This window comes from Balaenoptera musculus, chromosome 2 (genome assembly GCF_009873245.2).
Source record: "Balaenoptera musculus isolate JJ_BM4_2016_0621 chromosome 2, mBalMus1.pri.v3, whole genome shotgun sequence".
Taxonomy (NCBI): Eukaryota; Metazoa; Chordata; class Mammalia; order Artiodactyla; family Balaenopteridae; genus Balaenoptera; species Balaenoptera musculus.
The window spans coordinates 131,455,682-131,481,075 of NC_045786.1; the positions used below are offsets into that span (position 1 = coordinate 131,455,682).

At 38.6% G+C, this 25,394-nt stretch overlaps 1 protein-coding gene across 2 annotated transcripts in view; it reads left to right on the forward strand.

Moving 5' to 3' along the window:
* The window catches only part of PELI2 (pellino E3 ubiquitin protein ligase family member 2), a 210,006-nt gene extending 184,954 nt beyond the window's left edge, over positions 1 to 25,052 (forward strand). Inside the window, exons 4-6 of one of the 2 annotated variants that reach the window (XM_036844446.1) lie at positions 3,322 to 3,519; positions 5,077 to 5,265; positions 20,261 to 25,052. In XM_036844446.1, the coding sequence (XP_036700341.1) occupies positions 3,322 to 3,519; positions 5,077 to 5,265; positions 20,261 to 20,827 (954 nt within the window). In that variant the 3' untranslated portion in view covers positions 20,828 to 25,052. The remainder of the gene's footprint in view (positions 1 to 3,321; positions 3,520 to 5,076; positions 5,266 to 20,260) is intronic. The other variant, XM_036844447.1, reaches the window with a different exon arrangement.
* The last annotated feature ends 342 nt before the right edge of the window (positions 25,053 to 25,394 follow it).

Consider the following 25,394-nt stretch of genomic DNA (forward strand, 5'->3'; position numbering starts at 1 on the left):
GTGGGATGCCAAGCACCCAGGGAGAGGTTGGTCATGGATAGGAGCAGCAATAACTCATCCTTGTCATAGGAAGGAGGTGAGAAAATAAGGTTACAGATGCAGGGACGAGGGTAGGATTGGTCCAGGAAAGGTGACGGAGGACCTTTTGGGTGCTTTCACACCGTTTTACCTGTGCTGACTTTGACTGACAACCAGGTAAACCCAAACTTTTTTCATATATATACACAACTGAAAGTGCCAAATGATGCTGTATATGTGCATATCAGTCAGCAGCAGGGAGTAAAATTCTCCCCATGGCCACTATGTGAATATCAGATGAAATTCAGATACATCATGGCTGGTCCACATGACTACCCTTAAAATAACGTAGAGTTGATCCAATAGTCAAAAGAAAGGACAGGCTCCAAGTCTTCCACATTGGGTGAGTTTTCATTAGGAAAGTGGCTTAGATTTTTTTTTTCCTGGCAAAAGCAACATGAGGTTTGTGTCCTGAAGTATAGAAATATGCTAACACTCTACAGGTTAGATTTAAGTGGAAGTGAATTGATAAACAAATATTAAATGACCAGTCAGGTAAGTATCATGTCATGTCCATTTGTTCCATTTAGATTTGCTAGATATCCATCCTTTATTCTATAGCGTAAGGAATTCAGTTTCCTTACCCTGTACTGTACTATTTGTGGCGTTAATTCAGGAACCTTTGGCGTCTCTCTTATCTGAGCTATCATGTCATGTTTTACAGGCAATTTCAGTTGATTCATCAAGACATTAATTTAATACATTGGGATGAAATCAGAATGGCCTTTCTTGAACAGAGTAATCTCTATAGACAAGGAGTGGTTGTGTGACATTCTGCTGGAGCATGGTTTCAGCTTTGAGCTTTTAACAGTTTGAAAAGTCTTTGCCCTCTTCCACGGAGGTGACAGAAATTAAATCATAGCCTATGTCTTTGTGAGAGCTCTGGGTTTTGTGTGGTGACCAGGCAATTTTAGAGCTTCTCACATTTTACTCCTAAGCTTCATAGGAATCGAGGTCCAGGACAGATTTGTTCCTGAGTTTGGAATAGTCTCCTGTATACTTTCCTATATTTGTGAAATATTTTGCAGAGTATCTTACTTTCCTAATTAAAAAAAAAAAAAAAAACCTAAAGTGAAATAAATCAAACAGAAAAAGACAGATGTGTAATATCACTCACATGTAGAATCTAAAAAAAAAAATCAAAATCATAAAAACAGAGAGTAGAATGGTAGTTACCAGGGGCTGGAGGGGGTAGGGGGGGCGCATGGAATTGGGGAGATATTGGTCGAACAGTACAAACTTCTGGCTGTAAGATGAGCAAGTTCTGGGGTGTAATATACAGCATGGTGATAGCAGTTAATAATACTGTATTATATACTTGAAAAAGAGAGTAGCTTTAAAAAAAGGCTTAAAAACATTCAGTAGTCTGAATCAGTAGAGCTTCTGGGTTACACATCCAGCTTTTAAATGAATCTAGCCGAGGGAAGATTCTGCAACTTTAAATATTTATTTATTTATTTTTGCTGTGTTGGATCTTCGTTTCTGTGCGAGGGCCTTCTCCAGTTGCGGCAAGTGGGGGCCACTCTTCATCGCGGTGCGCGGGCCTCTCACTATCGTGGCCTCTCCTATTGCGGAGCACAGGCTCCAGACGTGCAGGCTCAGTAGCTGTGGCTCACGGGCCCAGTTGCTCCGCGGCATATGGGATCCTCCCAGACCAGGGCTCGAACCCGTGTCCCCTGCATTGGCAGGCAGATTCTCAACCACTGCGCCACCAGGCAACTTTAGAAAGATGAATCGTATGATATGATTTTATAATCTCTCTAATTCAGGTTTTATGTTGCATTTTTTAACAAGTTACATGTTTTCTAAACCTGTATGTTCAGGCAATATGCATCTATTCAAGGTGATAAGTTTCAGTGAACCCCGTGGTTTAGTTTATTCCAGGCACATTTCAATAGGACAAGAAATTAAGGGTTGTAAAAAACAACAGAAATAGATGTCTGTTGTCTGTTGGTTTAACAGAGATAGTCTATGCATGAAAATCTATATGTGAGATTTACAAAAGAAATTTAATATTATTCCAAAGCAAGCAGACCTAAATGATGCTGATGCAAGATATATACATTTTGTTATATTTATTTCACCTTTATTCATTTGGACAAAAAGTATTACATTGCTTATGTTTTAGATAGAATTTTGAGATCAGGATAAAGATACCGGGGAAATTGACTTTGGAGGCCTTATACATACACACTGGGGGTTCTGTGTGTTCCTTCCATTGACAATTTCAGAATCAAAGTCACTGTTGTTGGGAGAGAACATTAATATCGTATTTAACAAGAAATGATTTGTTTACATATAAATTATTTTAGTTTAAGATGTATCTTTGGCATATATAACATTTATCACTGTTTCCTAGTTAGAGACTCATAGAACATCATTACATAGACGGTTTAATGTTTTGTCGTGAGGATTTCCTTACCTGTAAACAAATACTTCCCAGTTCACAGGACACAGCAGTACCTGTCTTATTTGGATTTAGTGAATATGAAAAGCTTTGTTAGAACTCTAAGACCATGCTAATGAAATATATTCTTTCTGGCAGCATTTAAACTTACCAAGGGAAGTAAGCCAATAAAATATTATTGGCCACTTTTTAGACTTTCCCAGGAGAGTTTTTTAAAAATCCAAAATTGAAATGTTAGGATCAGCTTTTTAAATCTTTCATATGACTGCATCTCAAACTTTGAGCTGACCTGTATAGCCCTTAACATCACTCTCATTTACGCTGAGTGACAGAAATAGGCATTGGGGTCTCATGTCTGAGGTAGGGCTTGTTCTCCCTCTGTGCCATGAGTCACTGGTGGATTCACTTAGTATGGAAAACCAGTCCCTGGAGCTGGGCAAGAGTGGGGGGAAATAGGGCTTTTGTTTGCTGGCTTCCTTTAAAATCTTGGTTTTTTCCCACCTGGAAATACAAGAAAAAAAAAAAAAAAAAAAAGAATGATTTTCTATGAAAGTAGTAAGTAATGTTTCTACCTGATCAGAAACCTGTTTGGACTGAGATCTATTTTCCTCTAGAATAGAAAACTGAGTTTTTCTTAACATTTACAATCTTACGGTTGGTTACCATAACATCTCCCTTAAACAAGAAAAGGAGCAGACTAAAGATTTTTTCATTAAATTCTGACCTTCATAGTAGAGATAATGAATGTTAAAGGATCCTGAATGCTCATTTCATGTGATGAATATAGTGACATCATATTTTTCAAGTAGGTCATGAGTATAATTTGATTTATTTAGGTGGGCAGATCAACAGAAAGCCCTATTGACTTCGTCGTTACAGACACAATTTCTGGCAGTCAGAACAATGACGAAGCGCAAATTACACAAAGCACCATATCCAGGTTTGCCTGCAGGATAGTCTGTGACAGGAATGAACCTTACACAGCACGAATATTCGCAGCCGGATTCGACTCTTCCAAAAACATATTTCTTGGCGTAAGTACTATTAATCAGTACATTGTTTCTAGAAAAACACCCATTATTATCATATATAACATTTAATTGTGGCCAAAAAAATTTGTCTTGCACAATGCTTCTGGTGAGATTTTGAGATTTTCGTTTTCATACAGCCAGTTTGAAAAGCTATTATTAAAAATCTGAAAATAATTGTCATTACTTGTTATAGTTAATATAGCAAATATAACAAATAATATGTACAGTAATTACTTTTTAAAAGTATGTATATTAACATACATAATGTATTTCAGAAGGAAAATAGTCAGATCTAGATAATTGGGGTGCAAAAGAAAATGTTATTCCTTTATTCATTCAAAACATTGTTATGTAGTATTTGCTTTGTTCCATATTGGGTGTTACAGATGTGATATCACAAAGAACAAAACAGACTAAAAATATCTCCCTTCATAGAATGTCCATGTAAATAAAACCCCACAGTTTTAGTGAATATCCAGTTTTAATATAGTGCCCTTTTTGAATCAGGATATTTTTGCAGGGGGGAAAAAAAAAAACACCTCACTTTAAAATGGCCTAAATGGTAATAAAAATGTATCATGTTACAAGAAGTGCCCAGGAAGGCCAGCCGCAGGCTTGGTTGATGCAGTGTGACATCCGGGGAGCCAGGTTCATTCCGTCTTGCCCTCTGGGCACATCAGCTTCCTTAGGCGAGGTCCTGGGGTGGGTGAGAGGGCTCCTGCACTTCCACCAACCCCCCCCCCCCCGCTCCCCGCAGCATGACAGCTTCCCGCTGAAGAAGGGCAGCAAAGGCACTGTTTCTTCCTCGTCTCTTTTAAAGACCAAAGAAACCTTTCCAGGAAGCTTCCCAGAAGGACTCACTCAGGCCTCACTGGCCAGAACTCAGTCACATGCCCACCCCTAAACCAGTCGTAACTGGCTTATCCTAATCAGATTTACCCAAGTCATGTGAGCAATATCTGGCTCTGTCCCCAGGAAAGAAAAAAAGAAATCACTGTGGCCAGGCGTCCAAGAGCATCTGTCCTGCTATTACATCCAGCCCCTTGTGCCTTCCACCCTTGATGATATAACACTGATTCATATGAAAACAGAACATAGTGACCACAACTTGTTGGCTTAATATATTTTGAAATTTTGTTTGTTTAATAAAAAATTTTTTCTCTTCCTTCTAGTACTTCCCTGATAATGAGTTCATATAAAGCATTTTTAGATAACAGGATGAAAGCACTGCACAAATAGAACTGAAGAATATATCCTGGATTCCTGGAATCACCTGGGGGCGGGGGGTGGTTTGAAAAAGAATCTGTAAGGGAGAGGTCCAGGCATCAGGTTTTGTTTAAGTGCCCAAGGTAAATTTGTCTCCAGCGATAAATCATTCATCTGTTTTTGCACTTCTTTCATTTTGTCGGACTAACTGCATTTTTTATCCTTCTGATTATTAGCTTTAAGTAGACAATGAAAATTCCTCACTTTCCTCCCCTCTGCCTTTACCCAATATTTTAAAGAGATTCTAGAATCTTTTTGTGTTGAACATAATCTTTTCTGTGGTATGCTCTCCAGGAAAAGGCAGCAAAGTGGAAAAACCCCGACGGCCACATGGATGGGCTCACGACCAATGGTGTCCTGGTGATGCATCCGAGAGGGGGCTTCACTGAGGAGTCCCAGCCTGGGGTCTGGCGCGAGATCTCTGTCTGTGGAGACGTGTACACCTTGCGAGAGACCAGGTCTGCGCAGCAAAGGGGAAAGCTGGTGAGTGGACTTCATGCAAATAATGCATGAAACTACAAACACCTAACTCGAAAACTATCATTTTCCTCCCCTGAAAGTCAGAATCTTTGTACAGGTCTTAGGGCTGTGTACCATTGATCCAGGAGAACAAGAATTTTCTGAGCCTCCAAAAGTAAGAGGGAAATAGGCTTCTTCCCTTTCATGATTAAGCTTTTCCAATAGTGGAAGAAAATTATCTTCTGCTCCTAACTACCTTAAGAGCATAATCTTATTAATATATTTCACCACAGGTTTCTGCTTAAATTCACTTTAAGAAGAATAAACTTATTTTTAGTGTAAAACTTTGCTAATTTGGAAAACTCCTGAGCAGTCTAAGACTAATTAGTAAAAATTGTGAGTTACAGAATTATTTACTAGACTTTCTGGGACTAAAAGATAATTAAGTTTGCTTTTTTTTTTCCTTGACTTAATAGTAAGAAATTAATATATAATTCCCTATATGACTCACCAAAGTCATAGTTACAGCTTTTTACTTGAAATAGTTTGTATAGTACATTGACTTGGCATGTTTATATTTTTTCTATAAATATTACTACTTATCCCAAATGCCCCTAAAGCTGTTGGGTTTTTAACCCTTTCTTCAATGGAGAATAATTTTAATAACTTAAATAGGAGGCTTTGCAACCTAAGTGTCCATCGACGGATGAATGGATAAAGAAGATGTGGCACATATATACAATGGAATATTACTCATCCATAAAAAGAAACGAAATTGTTATTTGTAGTGAGGTGGATGGACCTAGAGTCTGTCATACAGAGTGAAGTAAGTCAGAAAGAGAAAAACAAATACTGTATGCTAACACAGATATATGGAATCTAAAAAAAAATGGTTTTGACGAACCTAGGAACAGGACAGGAATAAAGACAGAGAAGGAGAGAATGGACTTGAGGGCATGGGGAGGGGGAAGGGGTAAGCTGGGATGAAGTGAGAGAGTAGCACTGACATATATACACTACCAAATGTAAAATAGCTAGCTAGTGGGAAGCAGGTGCATTGAACAGGGAGATCAGCTCAGTGCTTTGTGACCACCTAGAGGGGTGGGATAGGGAGGGTGGGAGGGAGACGCAAGAGGGAGGAGATATGGGGATATAAGTATAGGTATAGCTGATTCACTTTGTTATACAGCAGAAACTAACACAACATTGTAAAGCAATTATACTCTGATAAAGATTTTTTAAAAAGAAAAGATGCTTTGAGTTTCTGATCTTGCCATAGGCATGGGGCACAGCACTAAAAGGTTCTTAATTAAAAGTACTGGAGTGGAAATTTTATTAATTGTTAGGTAGATGCTAGAACAAGAGAGAACAAATATTTTCTTCCAAACCACCAGAGAAAAAATATAGGGAATAGAAGATGTGATCTAGCATTTGTTCAGAGAGCAGGATGATAACCGAATATTCCTAAGATGGAAAAAGAAGGTGGGGGACTATTTTACTAACCTGGTTTGCTGTTCTCTACTGGATGTTTTTCAGGAATTGTTATTTTTATTCCTAGTTTACACCATTATTCAGCTGCAGGTATAGCTTCTGCCTTTTATGATAAAGCCCAATCTTGAGCATCATGGCTGAGTAAATATGAAAAGCATTTTCTAAGAAAGCCAAACAAATTCAATAAACTTTGTTTAAACACTTTCCAAGAGACTGTAAATAGGGAAGAGGATGTGAAGGCTGTTTTTCCAAATAACTTTGTGTTTCTGATCATAGGATAATTTTATACAAAACTGGGCTAGGTTGCCCTAAGTAGGGCATCATTATAACAGCAATAGTAAGAAGTCGGTGTATGTTTGCTGAGCACAGACACTGCGTTAACATTTCAGAGACATTAGCTCATTTAATCTGCACATCAGCCTTGTCAGAGAAGTGGAATTATCCCCATCTTATGGATGAGGAAGGCGTAGCATAGACAGGTTAAATAATGCCCACTCACAGAGCTAGAAGGTAGCAGCAGATGGGATTGAAACACAGGTCCTCCTGCTTTAAAGCCTGAACTCCTGGCTTCTACTCGGTACCATCGTGTGGGGAGTCACACCTGGCTCTCACCATCACCAGAGCATTGCCTCCCTGGGCAGATAGAAAGCATACACTGGGTCCAGGGTGGCACATCACAGGATGAGTTTCTTGTCAACTCTGGTTCATGTATTTTGTTCACAGATAGAAAGAGCACATAAAAATAACAGCTAAGAGGGAAAACAAGCTACTGTTTGAGCAGCCACTGTGTATTAGTGATTCTAAAGTCAGGCCATAGGTCCAAGTCCTGGTCTGCCACTTAGTAGATCTGCAGTCTTGAGTCAGTGACTTGACCTCTCTATACCTGGCCTCACATCCAGGTAACTGGAATAATGCTAGTATATATCCTTTAGGATTACTGTGAGAACAAGTAAGATTGGAGCAGTGCTGTACCCAGGAAGAGTCCATAATTGGTTGCCATGATTAAGCAGGAGCTAGGAACTGGAAATCTGGCAGTGACCAGGATGTCCAGGGCTCTGCCCTCGAATTGTGGAGTCTGGAAAAGGTTACAGGCAAGACCTCAAATCATTAGGATATTGTGTGATAAGAAAAGTACCGAAAGGCACAGGAGTCCCTCAGAGGGACACCTATCCTAGACATGGGAGTCAAGAGTATGTGGAATATAGAAGACCATAGACTCAAAATTTGTAAGATGTTGTTTACCAAGAACTGCCCTACAGGAAGGAAAAGGAAGGTTGTTTAACAACATGGCCCAGGGGGCAGAGATAAGATGGCACAGTAGAAGAATGTGAGCTCACCTCTTCTTATGAAAACACAAAAATCACAACTAACTGTTGAACAACCATCAACAAAAAAAACACTGGAACCTACCAAAAAAGATATCCTACATCCAAAGACAAAGAAGAAGCCACAATGGGATGGTAGGAGGGGAGCAATAACGATAAAATCAAATCCCGTATCCACCATATGGATGACCCACAAACTAGAAAATAATTACATTGCAGAGGTTCTCCCATGGGAGTGAAAGTTCTGAGCCCCAGCCTGGGGGTCTGGAAATGGGAGGAGGAGCCCCCAGAGCATCTGGTTTTGAAGGGGTTTGATTTCAGGACTTCCAAAGGACTGGGGGAAACAGAAACTTCACTCTTGGAGGGCACATACAAGGTCTCATGCACACCAGGAGCCAGGGGAAAAAGCAGTGACCTCACAAGAGCCTGACCAGACCTACCTGCTGGTACTGGAGGATTTCCTATGTAGGCAGGGGCGGCTGTGTCTCACTGCAGTGACAGACACGGGCAGTGGTAGTTCTGAGGAGTACTCATTAGCGTGAGCCCTCCTGGAGGCCACCATTTTCTCACCAAGACCTGGCCCCACCCAACAGCCTTGTAAGCTCCAGTGCTGGGATGCCTCAGGCCAAACAACCAATAGAGCAGAAACACAGCCGCAGCCATCAGCAAACAGGCTGCTGAAAGTCTTCCTGAGCACACAGCTGCGTGCTAAACACACCCCCTGACACAGCCCTGCCCACCAGACGTACAAGACCCAGCTCCATCCATCAGTGGGCAGGAACCAGTCCCTACCACCAGGAAGCCTGCACAAGCCTCTTACACCAGCCTCATCCACCAGGAGGCAGACAGCAGCAGAAGAATTAAAACCCTGCAGCCTGCAGAATGGAAACCACAATCACAAAAAAATTACACAGAATGAGATGCCAGAGGAATATGTCCCAGACAAAGGAACAAGAAGAAACCCAAGAAGAACAACTAAATGAAGTAGAGATAGGCAATCTACCCAAAGTAGAATTCAGAGTAATGATAGTAAAGATGATCCAAGATCTCAGAAAAAGAATGGAGGCACACACCAAGAAGATACAAGAAATGTTCAACAAAGGAAGACCTAGAAGAACTAAAGAACAAACAAAAAGAGGTGAGCAATACAATAACAGAACTGAAAAATATACTAGACGGAATCAATAGCAGAATAAATGAGGCAGAAGAACGGATAAGTGACCTGGAAGATAAAATAGTGGAAATAGCTACTGCAGAGCACAATAAAGAAAAAAGAATGAAAAGAACTGAGGACAGTCTCAGAGACCTCTGGGACAACATTAAATGCACCAACATTCGAATTATAGGGGTCCCAGAAGAAGAAGAGAAAAAGAAAGGGACTGAGAAAATATTTGAAGAGATTATAGTTGATAACTTCCCTAATATGGGAAAGGAAATAGTTAATCAAGTCCTGGAAGCACAGAGAGTCCCATACAGGATAAATCCAAGGAGAAACACGCCAAGACACATATTAATCAAACTATCAAAAATTAAATATAAAGAAAACATATTAAAAGCAGCAAGGGAAAAACAACAAATAACACACAAGGGAATCCCCATAAGGTTAACAGCTGATCTTTCAGCAGAAACTCTGCAAGCCAGAAGGGAGTGGCAGAACATATTTAAAGTGATGAAGGAGAAAAACCGACAACCAAAACTACTCTACTCAGCAAGGATCTCATTCAGAATTGATGGAGAAATTAAAACCTTTACAGACAAGTAAAAGCTGAGAGAGTTCAGCACCACCAAACCAGCTTTACAACAAATGCTAAAGGAACTCCTCTAGGCAAGAAACACAAGAGAAGGAAAACACCTACAATAACAAACCGAAAACATTTAAGAAAATGGGAATAGGAACATACATATCAATAATTACCGTAAATGTAAATGGATTAAATGCTCCCACCAAAAGACACAGACTGGCTGAATGGATACAAAAGCAAGACCCATATATATGCTGTCTACAAGAGACCCACTTCAGACCTAGGGACACATACAGACTGAAAGTGAGGGGATGGGAAAAGATCTTCCATGCAAATAGAAATCAAAAGAACGCTGGAGTAGCAATTCTCATATCAGACAAAATAGACGTTAGAATAAAGACTATTACAAGAGACAAAGAAGGACACTATATAATGATCAAGGGATCGATCCAAGAAGAAGGTATAACAATTGTAAATATGTATGCACCCAACATAGGAGCACCTCAATACATAAGGCAGATACTAACAGCCATAAAAGGGGAAATCGACAGTAACACAATAATAGTAGGGGACTTTAACACCCCACTTTCACCAATGGACAGATCATCCAAATTGAAAATAAATAAGGAATCACAAGCTTTAAATGATACATTAAACAAGATGGACTTAATTGATATTTATAGGACATTCCACCCAAAAACAACAGAATACACATTTTCCTCAAGTGCTCATGGAACATTCTCCAGGATAGATCATATCTTGGGTCACAAATCAAGCCTTGGTAAATTTAAGAAAATTGAAATCGTATCAAGTATCTTTTCTGACCACAACACTATGAGACTAGATATCAATTACAGGAAAAGATCTGTAAAAAATACAAACACATAGAGGCTACACAATACACTACTTAATAACGAAGTGATCACTGAATAAATCAAAGGGGAAATCAAAAAATACCTAGAAACAAATGACAGTGGAGACACGACGACCCAAAACCTATGGGATGCAGCAAAAGCAGTTCTAAGAGGGAAGTTTATACCAATACAAGCCTACATCAAGAAACAGGAAACATCTCGAATAAACAACCTAACCTTACACCTAAAGCAATTAGAGAAAAAAGAACCCCAAAGTTAGCAGAAGGAAAGAAATCATAAAGATCAGATCAGAAATGAATGAAAAAGAAATGAAGGAAACAATAACAAAGATCAACAAAACTAAAAGCTGGTTCTTTGAGAAGATAAACAAAATTGATAAACCATTAGCCAGACTTATCAAGAAAAAAAGGGAGAAGACTCAAATCAATAGAATTAGAAATGAAAAAGGAGAAGTAACAACTGACACTGCAGAAATACAAATGATCATGAGAGATTACTACAAGCAACTCTATGCCAATAAAATGGACAACCTGGAAGAAATGGACAAATTCTTAGAAATGCACAACTGCCGAGACTGAACCAGGAAGAAATAGAAAATATGAACAGACCAATCACAAACACTGAAATTGAAACTGTGATTAAAAATCTTCCAACAAACAAAAGCCCAGGACCAGATGGCTTCACAGGCGAATTCTATCAAACATTTAGAGAAGAGCTAACACCTATCCTTCTCAAACTCTTCCAAAATATAGCAGAGGGAGGAACACTCCCAAACTCATTCTACGAGGCCACCATCACCCTGATACCAAAACCAGACAAAGATGTCACAAAGAAAGAAAACTACAGGCCAATATCACTGATGAACATAGATGCCAAACTCCTCAAAAAAATACTAGTAAACAGAATCTAACAGCACATTAAAAGGATCATACACCATGATCAAGTGGGGTTTATTCCAGGAATGCAAGGATTCTTCAATATACGCAAATCAATCAACGTGATACACCATATTAACAAACTGAAGGAGAAAAACCATATGATCCTCTCAATAGATGCAGAGCAAGCTTTGGACAAAATTCAACACCCATTTATGATAAAAGCCCTGCAGAAAGTAGGCATAGAGGGAACTTTCCTCAACATAATAAAGGCCATATATGACAAACCCACAGCCAACATTGTCCTCAATGGTGAAAAACTGAAACCATTTCCACTAAGATCAGGAACAAGACAAGGTTGTCCACTCTCACCACTATTATTCAACATAGTTTTGGAAGTGTTAGCCACAGCAATCAGAGAAGAAAAAGAAATAAAAGGAATCCAAATCAGAAAAGAAGAAGTAAAGCTGTCACTGTTTGCAGATGACATGATACTATACATAGAGAATCCTAAAGATGCCACCAGAAAACTACTAGAGCTAATCAATGAATTTGGTTAAGTAGCAGGATACAAAATTAATGCACAGAAATCTCTTGCATTCCTATACATTAATGATGAAAAATCTGAAAGTGAAATTAAGAAAACACTTCCGTTTACCATTGCAACAGAAAGAATAAAATATCTAGGATAAACCTACCTAAGGAGACAAAAGACCTGTATGCAGAAAATTATAAGACACTGATGAAAGAAATTAAAGATGATACAAATAGATGGAGAGATATACCATGTTCTTGGATTGGAAGAATCAACATTGTGAAAATGACTCTACTACCCAAAGCAATCTACAGATTCAATGCAATCCCTATCAAACTACCACTGGCATTTTTCACAGAACTAGAAACAAAAAATTTCACAATTTGTATGGAAACACAAAAGAACCCCAAATAGCCAAAGCAATCTTGAGAATGAAAAATGGAGCTGGAGGAATCAGGCTCCCCTGACTTCAGACTATACTACAGAGCTACAGTAATCAAGACAGTATGGTACTGGCACAAAAAAGAGAAACATAGATCAATGGAAAAAGGATACAAAGCCCAGAGATACTCCCACGCACATATGGTCAACCTTATCTTTGATAAAGGAGGCAAGCATATACAGTGGAGAAAAGACAGCCTCTTTAATAAGTGGTGCTGGGAAAACTGGACAGGTACATGTAAAAGTATGAAATTAGAACACTCCCTAACACCATATACAAAAATAAACTCAAAATGGATTAAAGACCTAAATGTAAGGCCAGACACTATCAAAACTCTTAGAGGAAAACATAGGCAGAACACTCTATTGACATAAATCACAGCAAGATCCTTTTTGACCCACCTCCTAGAGAAATGGAAATAAAAACACAAATAAACAAATGGGACCTAATGAAACTTAAAAGCTTTTGCACAGCAAAGGAATCCATAAACAAGACCAAAAGACAACCCTCAGAATGGGAGAAAATATTTGCAAATGAAGCAACTGACAAAGGATTAATCTCCAAGATTTACAAGCAGCTCATGCAGCTCAATAACAAAAAAACAAACAACCCAATCCAAAAATGGGCAGAAGACCTAAACAGACATTTCTCCAAAGAAGATATACAGATTGCCAACAAGCACATGAAAGAATGCTCAACATCATTAATCATTAGAGAAATGCAAATCAAAACTACAATGAGATATCATCTCACACCGGTCAGAATAGCCATCATCAAAAAATCTACAAACAATAAATGCTGGAGAGGGTGTGGAGAAAATGGAACACTCTTGCACTGTTGGTGGGAATGTAAATTGATACAGCCACTATGGAGAACAGTATGGAGGTTCCTTAAAAAACTAAAAATAGAACTACCATATGACCCAGCAATCCCATTACTGGGCATATACCCTGAGCAAACCATAATTCAAAAAGTGTCATGTACCAAAATGTTCACTGCAGCTCTATTTACAATAGCCAGGACATGGAAGCAACCTAAGTGTCCATCAACAGATGAATGGATAAAGAAGATGTGGCACATACATACAATGGAATATTACTCAGCCATAAAAAGAAACGAAATGGAGTTATTTGTAGTGAGGTGGATGGACCTAGAGTCTGTCATACAGAGTGAAGTAAGTCAGAAAGAGAAAAACAAATACCGTATGCTAACACATATATATGGAATCTAAGGGAAAAAAAAAAAGTCATGAAGAACCTAGTGGCAAGACGGGAATAAAGACACAGACCTACTAGAGAATGGACTTGAGGTTATGGGGAGGGGGAAGGGTAAGATATGACAAAGTGAGAGAGTGGCATGGACATATATACACTACCAAACATAAAAATAGATAGCTAGTGGGAAGCAACCGCATAGCACAGGGAGATCAGCTCTGTGCTTGTGACCACCTAGAGGGGTGGGATAGGAGGGTGGGAGGGAGGGAGATGCAAGAGGGAAGAGATATGGGGAACATATGTATATGTATAAACTGATTCACTTTGTTATAAAGAGCAGAAACTAACACACCATTGTAAAGCAATTATACTCCAATAAAGATGTTAAAAAAAAAGAAAAAAGAATAGAATGAGGCAGAAGAACAGATTAGTGAACTGGAAGAGACAGCATGGCGGAAATCACTGCCATGGAATATTCGAATGAAAAAGAAACAAGCACAGTCTAAGAGCTCTGGGATGAAATTAAACAGACCAACATTCACATTATAAGGGTCCCAGATGGAGAAGAGAGAGAAAGGACCTGAGAAAATATTTGAAGAGATAATAGCTGAAAACTTCCCTAACATGGGAAAGGAAACAGACACCCAAGTCCAGGAAGTGCAGAGAGTCCCAGGCAGGATAAAGCCAAGGAGGAACATGCCAAGACACATAGTAATCAAACTGACAAAAGTTAAAGACAAAGAAAAAGTATTGAAAGCAACAAGGGAAAAGCAACAAATAACATACAAGGGATTTGCCATAAGGTTATCATCTGATTTTTCAGCAGAAACTCTACAGGCCAGAAGGGAGTGGCATGATATATTTAAACTGATGAAAGGGAAGAACCTACAACCAAGAATACTCTACCCAGCAAAGCTCTCATTAAGATTAAATGGAGAAATCAGAAGCTTTACAGACAAGCAGAAGCTAAGAGAACTCAGCATCACCAGACCAGCTTTGCAACAAATGCTAAAGGAACTTCTCTAGGCAGAAAAAAATAAAAGGCCACAACTAGAAACAAGAAAATTATGAATGGAAAAGCTCACCGGTAAAGGTAGGAGATCATCTGCACAAAAATATGATATCAAAACCAGCAATCGTGAGAAGAGGAGTGTACAAATGCAGGACACTGGAAATGCATTTGAAATTAAAAGAATCTTCTTTATATATAAGCTGTATTTGAAATTAAAAACACTCTTGTTTATAGACTGCCATCATGGTAACCACAAACTAAAAATCTACAATAAATACACGAAAAAGAAAAAGGAATCCAAACACAGCACTAAAGTTACTCATCAAATCACAAGAGGAGTACAAAAGAGGAAGAGGAGAAAAAAGACCTACAAAAACAAATCCAAAGCAATTAACAAAATGGCAGTAGGAACATACATATCAATAATTACCTTAAACATAAACAGATTAAATGCTTCAACCAAAAGACATAGACTGGCTGAATGGATACAAAAAACAAGACCCATATGTATGCTGTCTACAAGAGACCCACTTCCGATCTAGGGACACATACAGACTGAAAGGGGACGGAAAAAGGTATTCCATGCAAATGGAAATCAAAAGAAAGCTGGAGTGGCAACACTCATATCAGACAAAATAGACTTTAAAATAAAGACTGTTACAAGAGGCAAAGAAGGACACTACATAATGATCAAGGGATCAATCCAAGATGAAGATATAACAACTGTAAATATATATGCACCCAACATAGGAGCACATCAGTATATAAGGCAAACACTAATAGCCATAAAAGGAGAAATCGACAGTAACACAATAATAGTGGGGGACTTTAACACCCCACTTTCACCACTGGACAGATCATCCAGACAGAAAATCAATAAGGAAACACAGGCCTTAAATGACACATTAGACCAGATGGACTAAATTGATATTTATAGAGCATTCCATCCAAAAGCAGCAGAATACACATTCTTTTCAAGTGCACATGGAACGTTCTCTAGGATTGACACATGCTGGACCACAAAGTGAGCCTCAGTAAATTTAAGAAAATTGAAATCTTACCAAGCATCTTTTCTGACCATGACACTATGAGATTAGAAATCATCTAAAAGAAAAAAAAAACCTGTAAAAAAAAAAAACACACAAACACGTGGAGGTTAAACAATATGCTACTAAACAGACAATGGATCACTGAAGAAATCAAAGAGGAAATCAAAAAATACCTGGAGACAAATGAAAATGAAAGCACCATGACCCAAAACCTATGGGATGCAGCAAAAGCAGTTCTAAGAGGGAAGTTTATAGCGATACACTCTTGCCTCAGGAAACAAGAAAAGTCTCAAATAACTGAACCTCACACCTAGAGCTAGTAGAAAAAGAAAAACAAACAAAACCCAAAGTTAGTAGAATGAAAGAAATAAAGATCAGAGCAAAAATAAATGAAATAGAGATGACGTAAACAATAGAAAAGAGCAATGAAACTAAAAGGTGGTTCTTGGAGAAGATAAACAAAATTGATAAACTTTTTTAGCCAAACTCATCAAGAAAAAAAGGAAGAGGGCCCAAATCAATAAAATTAGGAATGAAACGGAGAAGTTACAGCCAACACCACAGAAACACAAGGATCATAAGAGACTACTACAAGCAACTCTATGCCAACCAAATGGACAACCTAGAAGAAATGGACAAATTCTTAGAAAGGTATACTCTCCCAAGACTGAACCAGGAAGAAACAGAAAATATGAACAGACCAATTACCAGTGCTGAAATTGAATGAGTCATTTAGAAACTTACAACAAGCAAACTTCCAGGACCAGATGGCTTCACAGGTGAATTCTACCAAACAATTTAGGGAAGAGTTAACACCTATCCTTCTGAAACTATTCCAAAAAATTGCAGAGGAAGGAACACTCCCAAAGTCATTCTCTGAGGCCACCATCACCCTGATACAGAACCAGACAAAGATATCACACACAAAGAAAGAAAATTATAGGCCAATATCACTCATCAACTTAGATGCAAAATTCCTCAACAAAATACTAGCAGACCCACTCCAACAATATATTAAAAGGATCATACAACAATGATCAAGTGGGATTTATCCCAGGGGTGCAAGGATTTTTCAATATCTGCAAATCAATCAGTGTGATACACCACATCAACAAATTGGAGAATAAAAACCACATGATGATATCAATATATGCGGAAAAAACTTTTGATAAAATTCTACATCCATTTCGGATAAAAACTCTTTAGAGAGTGGGCACAGAAGAAACATACCTCAACAAAATAAAGGTGATATGTGACAAACCTACAGCTAACATACTCAATGGTGAAAGCTGAAAGCATTTCCTCTAAGATCATGAACAAGACAGGGATGTCCACGATGTCCACTCTTGCCACTTTTATTCAACATACTTTTGGCATTCATAGCCATGGCAATCAGAGAAGAAGAAAAAAAAATAGAAGGAATCCAAATTGGAAAAGAAGAAGTAAAACTGTCACTGTTTGTAAATGACATGATGCTGTACATGGAAAATCCTAAAGATGCTACCAGAAAACTACTAGAAAACTACTAGAAGTCATCAATGAATTTGGTAAAGTTGCAGGATACAAAATTAGAACACAGAAATCTGTTGCATTTCTATACACTAATGATGAAAGATCAGAAAGAGAAATTACAGAAACAATCCCATGTACCATCACAACAAAAAATAAAATACCTAGGAATAAACTTACCTAGGAAGCAAAAGACCTTTACTCAGAAAACTATAAGACTCTGATGAAAGAAAACAAAGATGACACGAACAGATGGAAAAATATACCGTGTTCTTGGATTGGAAGAATCAATATTTGTGAAAATGACTATACTACCCAAGGCAATCTACAGATTCAGTGCAATCCCTAGCAAATTACCAATGGCATTTTTCACAGAACTAGAACAAAAAATTTTTAATTGTGTGGAGACACAAAAGACCCCAAAAACCAAAGCAATCTTGAGAAAGAAAAATGGAGCTCAAGGATTCAGGCTCCCTGACTTCAGACTATACTACAAAGCTATAGTCCTCAGAACTGTGTGGTACTGGCACAAAAACAAATATAGATCAATGGAAGAGGATAGAAAGCACAGAAATAATCCCACGCACCTATGGTCAATTTATGACAAAGAAGACAAAACTATACAATGGAGGAAAGACAGTCTCTTCAATAAATGGTGTTGGGAAAACTGGAGAGCTGCATGTAAAATAATGAAATTAGAACATTCTTTAACACCATACACAAAAATAAACTCAAAATGGATTAAAGACCTAAATGTAAGGCCTGATAGTATAAAACTCTTAGAGGAAAACATAGGTAGAACACTCTTTGACATAAATCGCAGCAATATCTTTTTTGACCCATCTCCTAGAGAAATGAAAATAAAAACAAAAATAAACAAACAGGACCTAATTAAACTCAAAAGCTTTTGCACAGCAAAGGAAACCATAAACAAAATGAAAAGACAACCACAGAATGGGAAAAAATATTTGCAAACGATGTGACCCCCACAAGGGATTAATCTTCTAAAGTTAAAAACAGCTCATGTCCTTCGACAGATGAATGGATGTGGTACATATATACAATGGAATAGTACTCAGCCATTAAAAAGAATGAAATAATGCCATTTGCAGCAACATGGATGGACCTGGAGATTATCACACTGAGTGAAGTAAGTCAGACAGAGAAAGACAAATATCATATGATATCACTTATATGAAGAATCTAAAAAAATAATACAAATGAACGTATTTCCAAAACAGAAACAGACTCACAGACTTAGAAAACAAACTTATGGTCACCAAAGGGGAAAGGTGAGAGAGAGGGAAAAATTGGGAGTTTGGGACTGACATATACACACTATTATATTTAAAATAGATAACCAACAAGGACCTACTGTATAGCATAGGGAACTCTGCTCAATATTTTGTAATAACCTAAATGGGAAAAGAATTTGAAAAAGAATAGATACATATATATGTATAACTGAATCACTCTGCTGTACACCTGAAACTAACACAACATTGTTAATCAACTATACTCCAATAGAAAATAAAAATTCAAAAATAAATTTCAGAAGATTGAAATCATATGAACTATATTCTCAAACCATAATATAATCAATCTAGAAATCATGAATAAGAGAAAAAGAGCATCTGTGTATATTTTAATAAAATATATTTATAAAGAAAAAGCAATGAATAAAAATAATCATAAGGAAAACAAAGAAAAACGTAGCCCGAACTCCAGCTTATTACCACAGCAGCGTTCTTCTTCTTACAAAGTTTATGCAGAGATGAGACCTCCCCTGAGAATTACCTGTGGTCGGGAAGAGAAGGGAGGCTCCTGACACCCAGCGAGAAGGGAGGAGACTAGGTGTTCAGGGTGGGCGTGGGGCGAGGAGAGAGCTTCAACGACTTAAAAGCTACTCAAAAAGCAGTCACCATATTTTTCCTGTAAAGCATTGAGGTTTATCATTTTGTAGGGATTTTAGCTTTTTCTAACTACCAGTATTGGATACTTTTTTGGGGAAGGACCGCTGTTGTCATTAAAGGACAACTTGCAGGCAAAGTGCCATCCAAGTGAGCCGTGAATGATGAGTGGGAGTTTGCCAGGCCCAGGGGTAGACTAGGGGTGGGGTGAGCCGGGATAGAGAATTCTAGGCAGAGGTCACTCATGGCACATGCCAGAGGGCAGTGCACCTGAGTGCATCCATAGAGCACAGGTGGCCTACAGAGACAGGGGTCAGGCTCCTGCGGACCACGTCTAACTGTGCTGCTTGTCAGCTGTTAATCAGTCTCGTGAGCACTTGGTGCGTAGCACAGCCAGTCTCTAGGGGCAGGACAGAAATAAAGACGCAGATGTAGAGAATAGACTTGAGGACATGGGGAGGGGGAAGGGTAAGCTGGGATTAAATGATGTTCCAAAGCTCACAGTGAGCACTTCTGCTCCAGACCTTAGGAATGCAGGATAAATGATAGATTGTGTGAAGCCGAGGGTCACCGGAGTCGTTGGCACCACTATAGTATTTACTGCAGGGCCCCCCAGGGGTCTTCTGGATTGGCTCTGGTCGACATGAGCATGAGTCTTCACCAGATGGGCTGGCTGGACATCTCCCGTCCCTTAAGAGACCAAGGAGGAGTTGTGTTGTTGACTTGAGGAGGAAACCTAAAAATCTAAGGAGATTTGTGAAGTTTGTTAAAATAACCACTACATTAATTGAACGTGTGAAGTAAATGCATCCGCGCTTAGGGCTTTGTGTGTTTCACATACATGATTTACACCCAGTGTTCAGATGAGGAAAGGGAAGCTCAGGGAGGGTGAGTTACCCCCCTAGTCCTGTTTTGCAGGGAGGCCGTGGGATAAACTGCCCCCCCCCGTGTTGACTACGGAGATGATCTTTAAGAGGACAAAAACGTTAGCGTGGTTTGTCAAATTTTGCTTTTAAAAGGCATGTCTGTCAAACTTGTAGGTGGAAAGCGAGACCAACGTCCTGCAGGACGGCTCCCTCATCGACCTGTGCGGGGCCACCCTGCTCTGGAGGACGGCAGATGGCCTCTTTCACACCCCAACCCAGAAGCACATTGAAGCCCTGCGGCAGGAGATCAACGCTGCCCGGCCACAGTGTCCCGTGGGGCTCAACACCTTGGCCTTCCCCAGCATCAACAGGAAAGAGGTGGTGGAGGAGAAGCAGCCCTGGGCGTACCTCAGCTGTGGCCACGTGCACGGCTACCACAACTGGGGCCATCGGAGCGACACGGAGGCCAACGAGAGGGAGTGTCCCATGTGCAGGACTGTGGGCCCCTACGTGCCGCTCTGGCTCGGCTGCGAGGCGGGCTTTTATGTAGACGCGGGACCACCTACTCATGCTTTCACCCCTTGTGGACACGTGTGCTCAGAGAAGTCTGCGAAATATTGGTCTCAGATCCCGCTGCCTCACGGGACTCACGCATTTCATGCCGCCTGCCCTTTCTGTGCCACGCAGCTGCTTGGGGAACAGAACTGCATCAAATTGATCTTCCAAGGTCCAGTTGACTGATGCCCTTTACAGCCATCGACGACGACTTTATTAACACGTTACTGTGAAGATTTTGCCACTAACTCCAGATTTTACCTTTTTATAATACCGTTCATTAAGGGGAGGGGGCGGTCCTGAGGCTGGGAAAAAAGAAGGGCGTGGTGATGAAACATGCCGGGCATTGACGATAACGGTGGCGTGTTGCATGCTCAAAATAGCAGCATCGGCATTGAAGTCTGCTTAATTAAACCATAATATCTTTGTAACAATTGGATTTAAAATGCCATGCTTTTATTTTAACCTTGGGGTTTTTAAAACAAGTTTTCTTTGTTAAATTTGGACAGGACTTTAAATCCCATTTTAAAACAACTGTAGAAGAAATTTATTCAAAAGTTGTTGGCTCTTAACTGCAAACTTCGGTGCTGTGTGGTATAGGTGTTAGACATGCCGTATCTGGAAATACTTGATACAGGTTAGAATCTGACCAGATACCAAAGGGGCAGCTCTATAAGATGATGATGGGGGACAGGAGACCTTAGGCACAGGTGATTGTTTGTTTTGATCTGGGGCTTTTCTCTGATTTTTCTTTTGAGGGGACAGAATATTCATACGTTGTCATGTTTTCTTTTTTTTTTTTTTTAAACTTCGGTGGAATTTAATTACTTTATACACACATTCATCAAATACCTTGGCATTTCAAACAAAGAGTTTTCCATAACTTTTTAGCCTGCCTTTTGTTATTTTTGGTCTGACATGGTCTATCCCTGATTCTCATCTTGCATGGCCAGAACTGTTTGGTTGATTGATTAAAATGTAGCTACTCTTAAAAATTCATTAACTAACTGAGAGTGATTATTGCAGCAGAAAACATGGCCCAGGTAATATAATATCAAGTTTACTTGCTTACCGAATAATTTAAGAGTGATTAAGAATAAGATTTTACTTTTTAAAACTACTCGTTGGAATTTCCTAAGTTTTTGTTAAGAAAGCCAAAATTCCGTGAACTTAAAAAGCAACATATTACAACGATAGTCAGTTTTGTTCACCCCCTTTCTGCCATCTGTCACCTTCCCTTGCAGCTTACAGAGCCCTATAAGTTTTGAAAATGTTTGCAAATCAAACTAAATTTAAATGTGATCATTAGATGACATACACAACACCAAGTGGTACATCTGCAGAGAGCATTTGAAATTACTGATTTCAGGAGAGCAAATGAGTGTTTACTGAGGAATAATTAAATCAGAATTTCATATGAGCTCCACCAGCCCTCTTTGTTAGTTTCATTTCATTTTGAATAATATTCTTGGATGTTCATTCTCTGTGCTCAGTACCAGTGTATCACTGTTCCTGTGATGTAAAGATCCTTTAGGACATGCGACTACCAGAGTTGGCTGGGATGAAATAGATTCCTGCCACATGGAGCAAGTATATTTAAATTAACATCCTCTTAAATTGACCATTGCAGATTCATGCTGCATTTTTTTAACCTTTGTACAGATATATGATTTATATGATTCTAATATACTGCATTCCTATTTGAATTGGTTTTTCCATGGTTTGCCTACTAGCAAATATTTTGCCTATTTTCAATTGTCCTAACCCATTTTGAAAGCCCTTTTCCTTAATGTGATAAGGTCTATTAGTCTTGATTGCTGCTGCTTAAGTTGACTTAATATATAAAAATTTCAGCCTCTCAGTTTTCAGATAGCTTTACTTTTCAGTGGAGATTATTGTTTATGAGGTGTTTTTGTTTTGGTGATTTTTAAGTGCTGTGAAAATCCAACCACAGTGCTCTCATTGATAGCTTACTCAATTCTGTATAGCTTGCTTGACCTGCAGACAGAGAATGAAAGAAAACAATGAAATTGCCCAGAATATATCCAATGCCTTTTGTTGTAGCCAGAGTCTCCCATGATTAGCTTTTACTGATGATGGAATATGTCTTTTCAGTCTGTGCTGCTTTAGGCAGGCTCCACAAAATGATACAGGAAGCACACGGTCCTTTTTCTTGCAATGTGGTTTGAAGGTGGTTTGAGGAGTCTTGATAACCCTAAAAAGCATCTTGTAAGGTAAATAAATAGTCTTGCATCTAGAAAGGCTGGATTTTACCTATCAGAAACTTTTTTTTTTTTCCAGGAAGTTACCATCTGATACAACTGTCCATTTCAAGGACTATAGTAGTTCAAGGTCTGGTAGTTCCACATGCAACATATACCCCAAAATAGTTATCTTCCAACCTGAGAAGTTTGACTTTTTAGTAAATTTGGGTAGAAATTCCAAGCTCTTGGAAGGGGCAACAGTGACCCCCGCACCTCTGTTAGCACCACATCTTTTCCTTTGACTTCCAAGTGAGGTCCCCTCTCCCCTGCCTAGAGAACCACAGCGAGGTGGCCCGTTTGCAGAAGGAAGCCAGGCTTATCTTGGCCACTGCTAGTAAGATCTGCTAACTTTGGATAATGAGACATTTCTTTTCTCTGGAAAAAATAAAGTGAGAATAAAGAACTCTAGCTCAGAGTACAGTAATACAGTTCAGAAAAGGTAAATTCTCAGAGGTTATGTCTGTTTTTATGTCTTGCTTGACATCACATTCAAGGGCAAATTCCACTCCCCAGATGTACACATAGGAAATTGCGGACCAGTTATCCTGATCTCAGCCTGACCGAAATGCCTTTTGTGACTAGGTTTCCAGAAGAGCTCCAATGATGTATTCCCATAGGTTTTTTTTCCAGTTTTTTTCCAGTTGTTTACGCCAGTTTATTACAAAAAAAAAAAAAGATTCAGATTGAATGGGATACAACTCTGAATATTTTTCTAGTCTGGAATTTTTTTTTATTATTACTAATCGGTGCTGCCAGGTCATGCATGCTGCAACTCAACATTTCCCTTATTTGGTTTCGCTTTTTGCAAGAAGGGCTACAGTTCACACTGCAGAGTAAGTATTAAGCTTTCTGGGGTTTTTTCCCTAACTGTAGCCCAAAAGAATTAAAATCTTTTAATATAAATAGCATATTTATCATTCCTCGATAGTTAATTATAGAGTTTGGTACCTTTGTGCCTCAGGGAAGCCACGTGACACAACTGGTTATAGAATTTCAGGGTTAGGGTTTAAAGAAAGGAGAAAGCCATTGGGAAAATGATGGGCTCCTTTAAGGAGACGAATGAATCTGGATGCAGAAATATGCCAGGAACTGGCATACACATGATTGTAGTAGAATTTATTTCCAGTAGCAGTAGGGAAATTATTTTAAGTTATTACATCTACTATATTAGCCAAGTTGAGGAGAACTCTTTTCTTCATAAAGCTTCAATGCTTTATTTTTGCTTACATAAAATAAAAAAATTAAAAAAAAAATTCAAACCCCTGTCATTTGGGAGCTCAGTATTGTTATTTGGGCACTTTTTGAGAGTTTAAAAAGGAGCGTGTTTTCTCTTTCTTAATTTAAGCGTCACGTAGATTATAGAATTGTTACCTGCAGTTCTATGATTTTGATCAACTTTTCTTTTTAAAGCCATTCTGTTCTTTGGATTTGCATGAAAGGATATATGATCACAACATTGTCAATGCTGGCTAAAAAACTTATCTTCATGCAATCCTGCCTTGTAACAGTGGAATTTCTAATAGACAAAGCACAGAACCTTGATTTTAAGCTGGATCTAGCGCTGTTCTTTTGGCTGTAGCTCTTACATCCCCAGAGTTTAACCTTCATAGGCTGAGGGTATGAAGTTCCTCCTTTAATGCTAGAAGGAGAGCACAGCTCTGTTATCATTTCTTTATGACCCAGTCAAAGACCAATGAGACAACTCCAGGATCTTTTTAAAAGAATGTAAGCATTACTGAATCAGTAAAACAGAAGAAGGTTCAGTATTTCTTCTTAGTAAAACTAATATCCTCTCAAGTTTTCACCCTCATGCAGAATCCCTAGAGGAAGATAGGGAAAAGCAAGTATTTTTCCAGTTCTACTTAACTGTTTCTAAACAAAAATAAACTCGATGAAAGGGAAGTTGTTTCTTTTTAGCTGAGATGACATATTGTTTCTCTGTTTTAAATAGTCTAGAAGCTAAGAGGTTGGTCATATTTACCATGTATAGTGTTATGAGCAGTTAAATTTTATGGATATATTTGTAAAACTGTTCTTTTATATTTCATGTCAAATTGAAAAGTTTATTTCTTCACTGTTATATCTGTGGAAATACAAGCCATTTTACAGGAAAAATCTTCAGAAACTATTAAACGGATCTCAGTATGTTTGTGAGTCGTTGTCTTCATCGGGACATTAGATAGGAAGTGGACATAAAAGTAGACTTGACTTTTGCATTTTTCAAACTTACAATTTGATCGCAGACAGTTGAGCTGATCATTGTTTTATATTCTGCACAATACCTATTTAAACCTAGATTCTGAAAAATCTCAATTTTTTTATCTGAAAGATTCCATTGGTGTTTATATTTGTGACATTACATCACTGTCAAATAAATCTCACTTCCAGGAGAATTTAACCTGGCTTGTAGAATTAATGGATTTTCTGCGTGGCCATTATACTCATATTGCTACCTTTGTGACAATCTTCATTCACTTTTAACAACATAA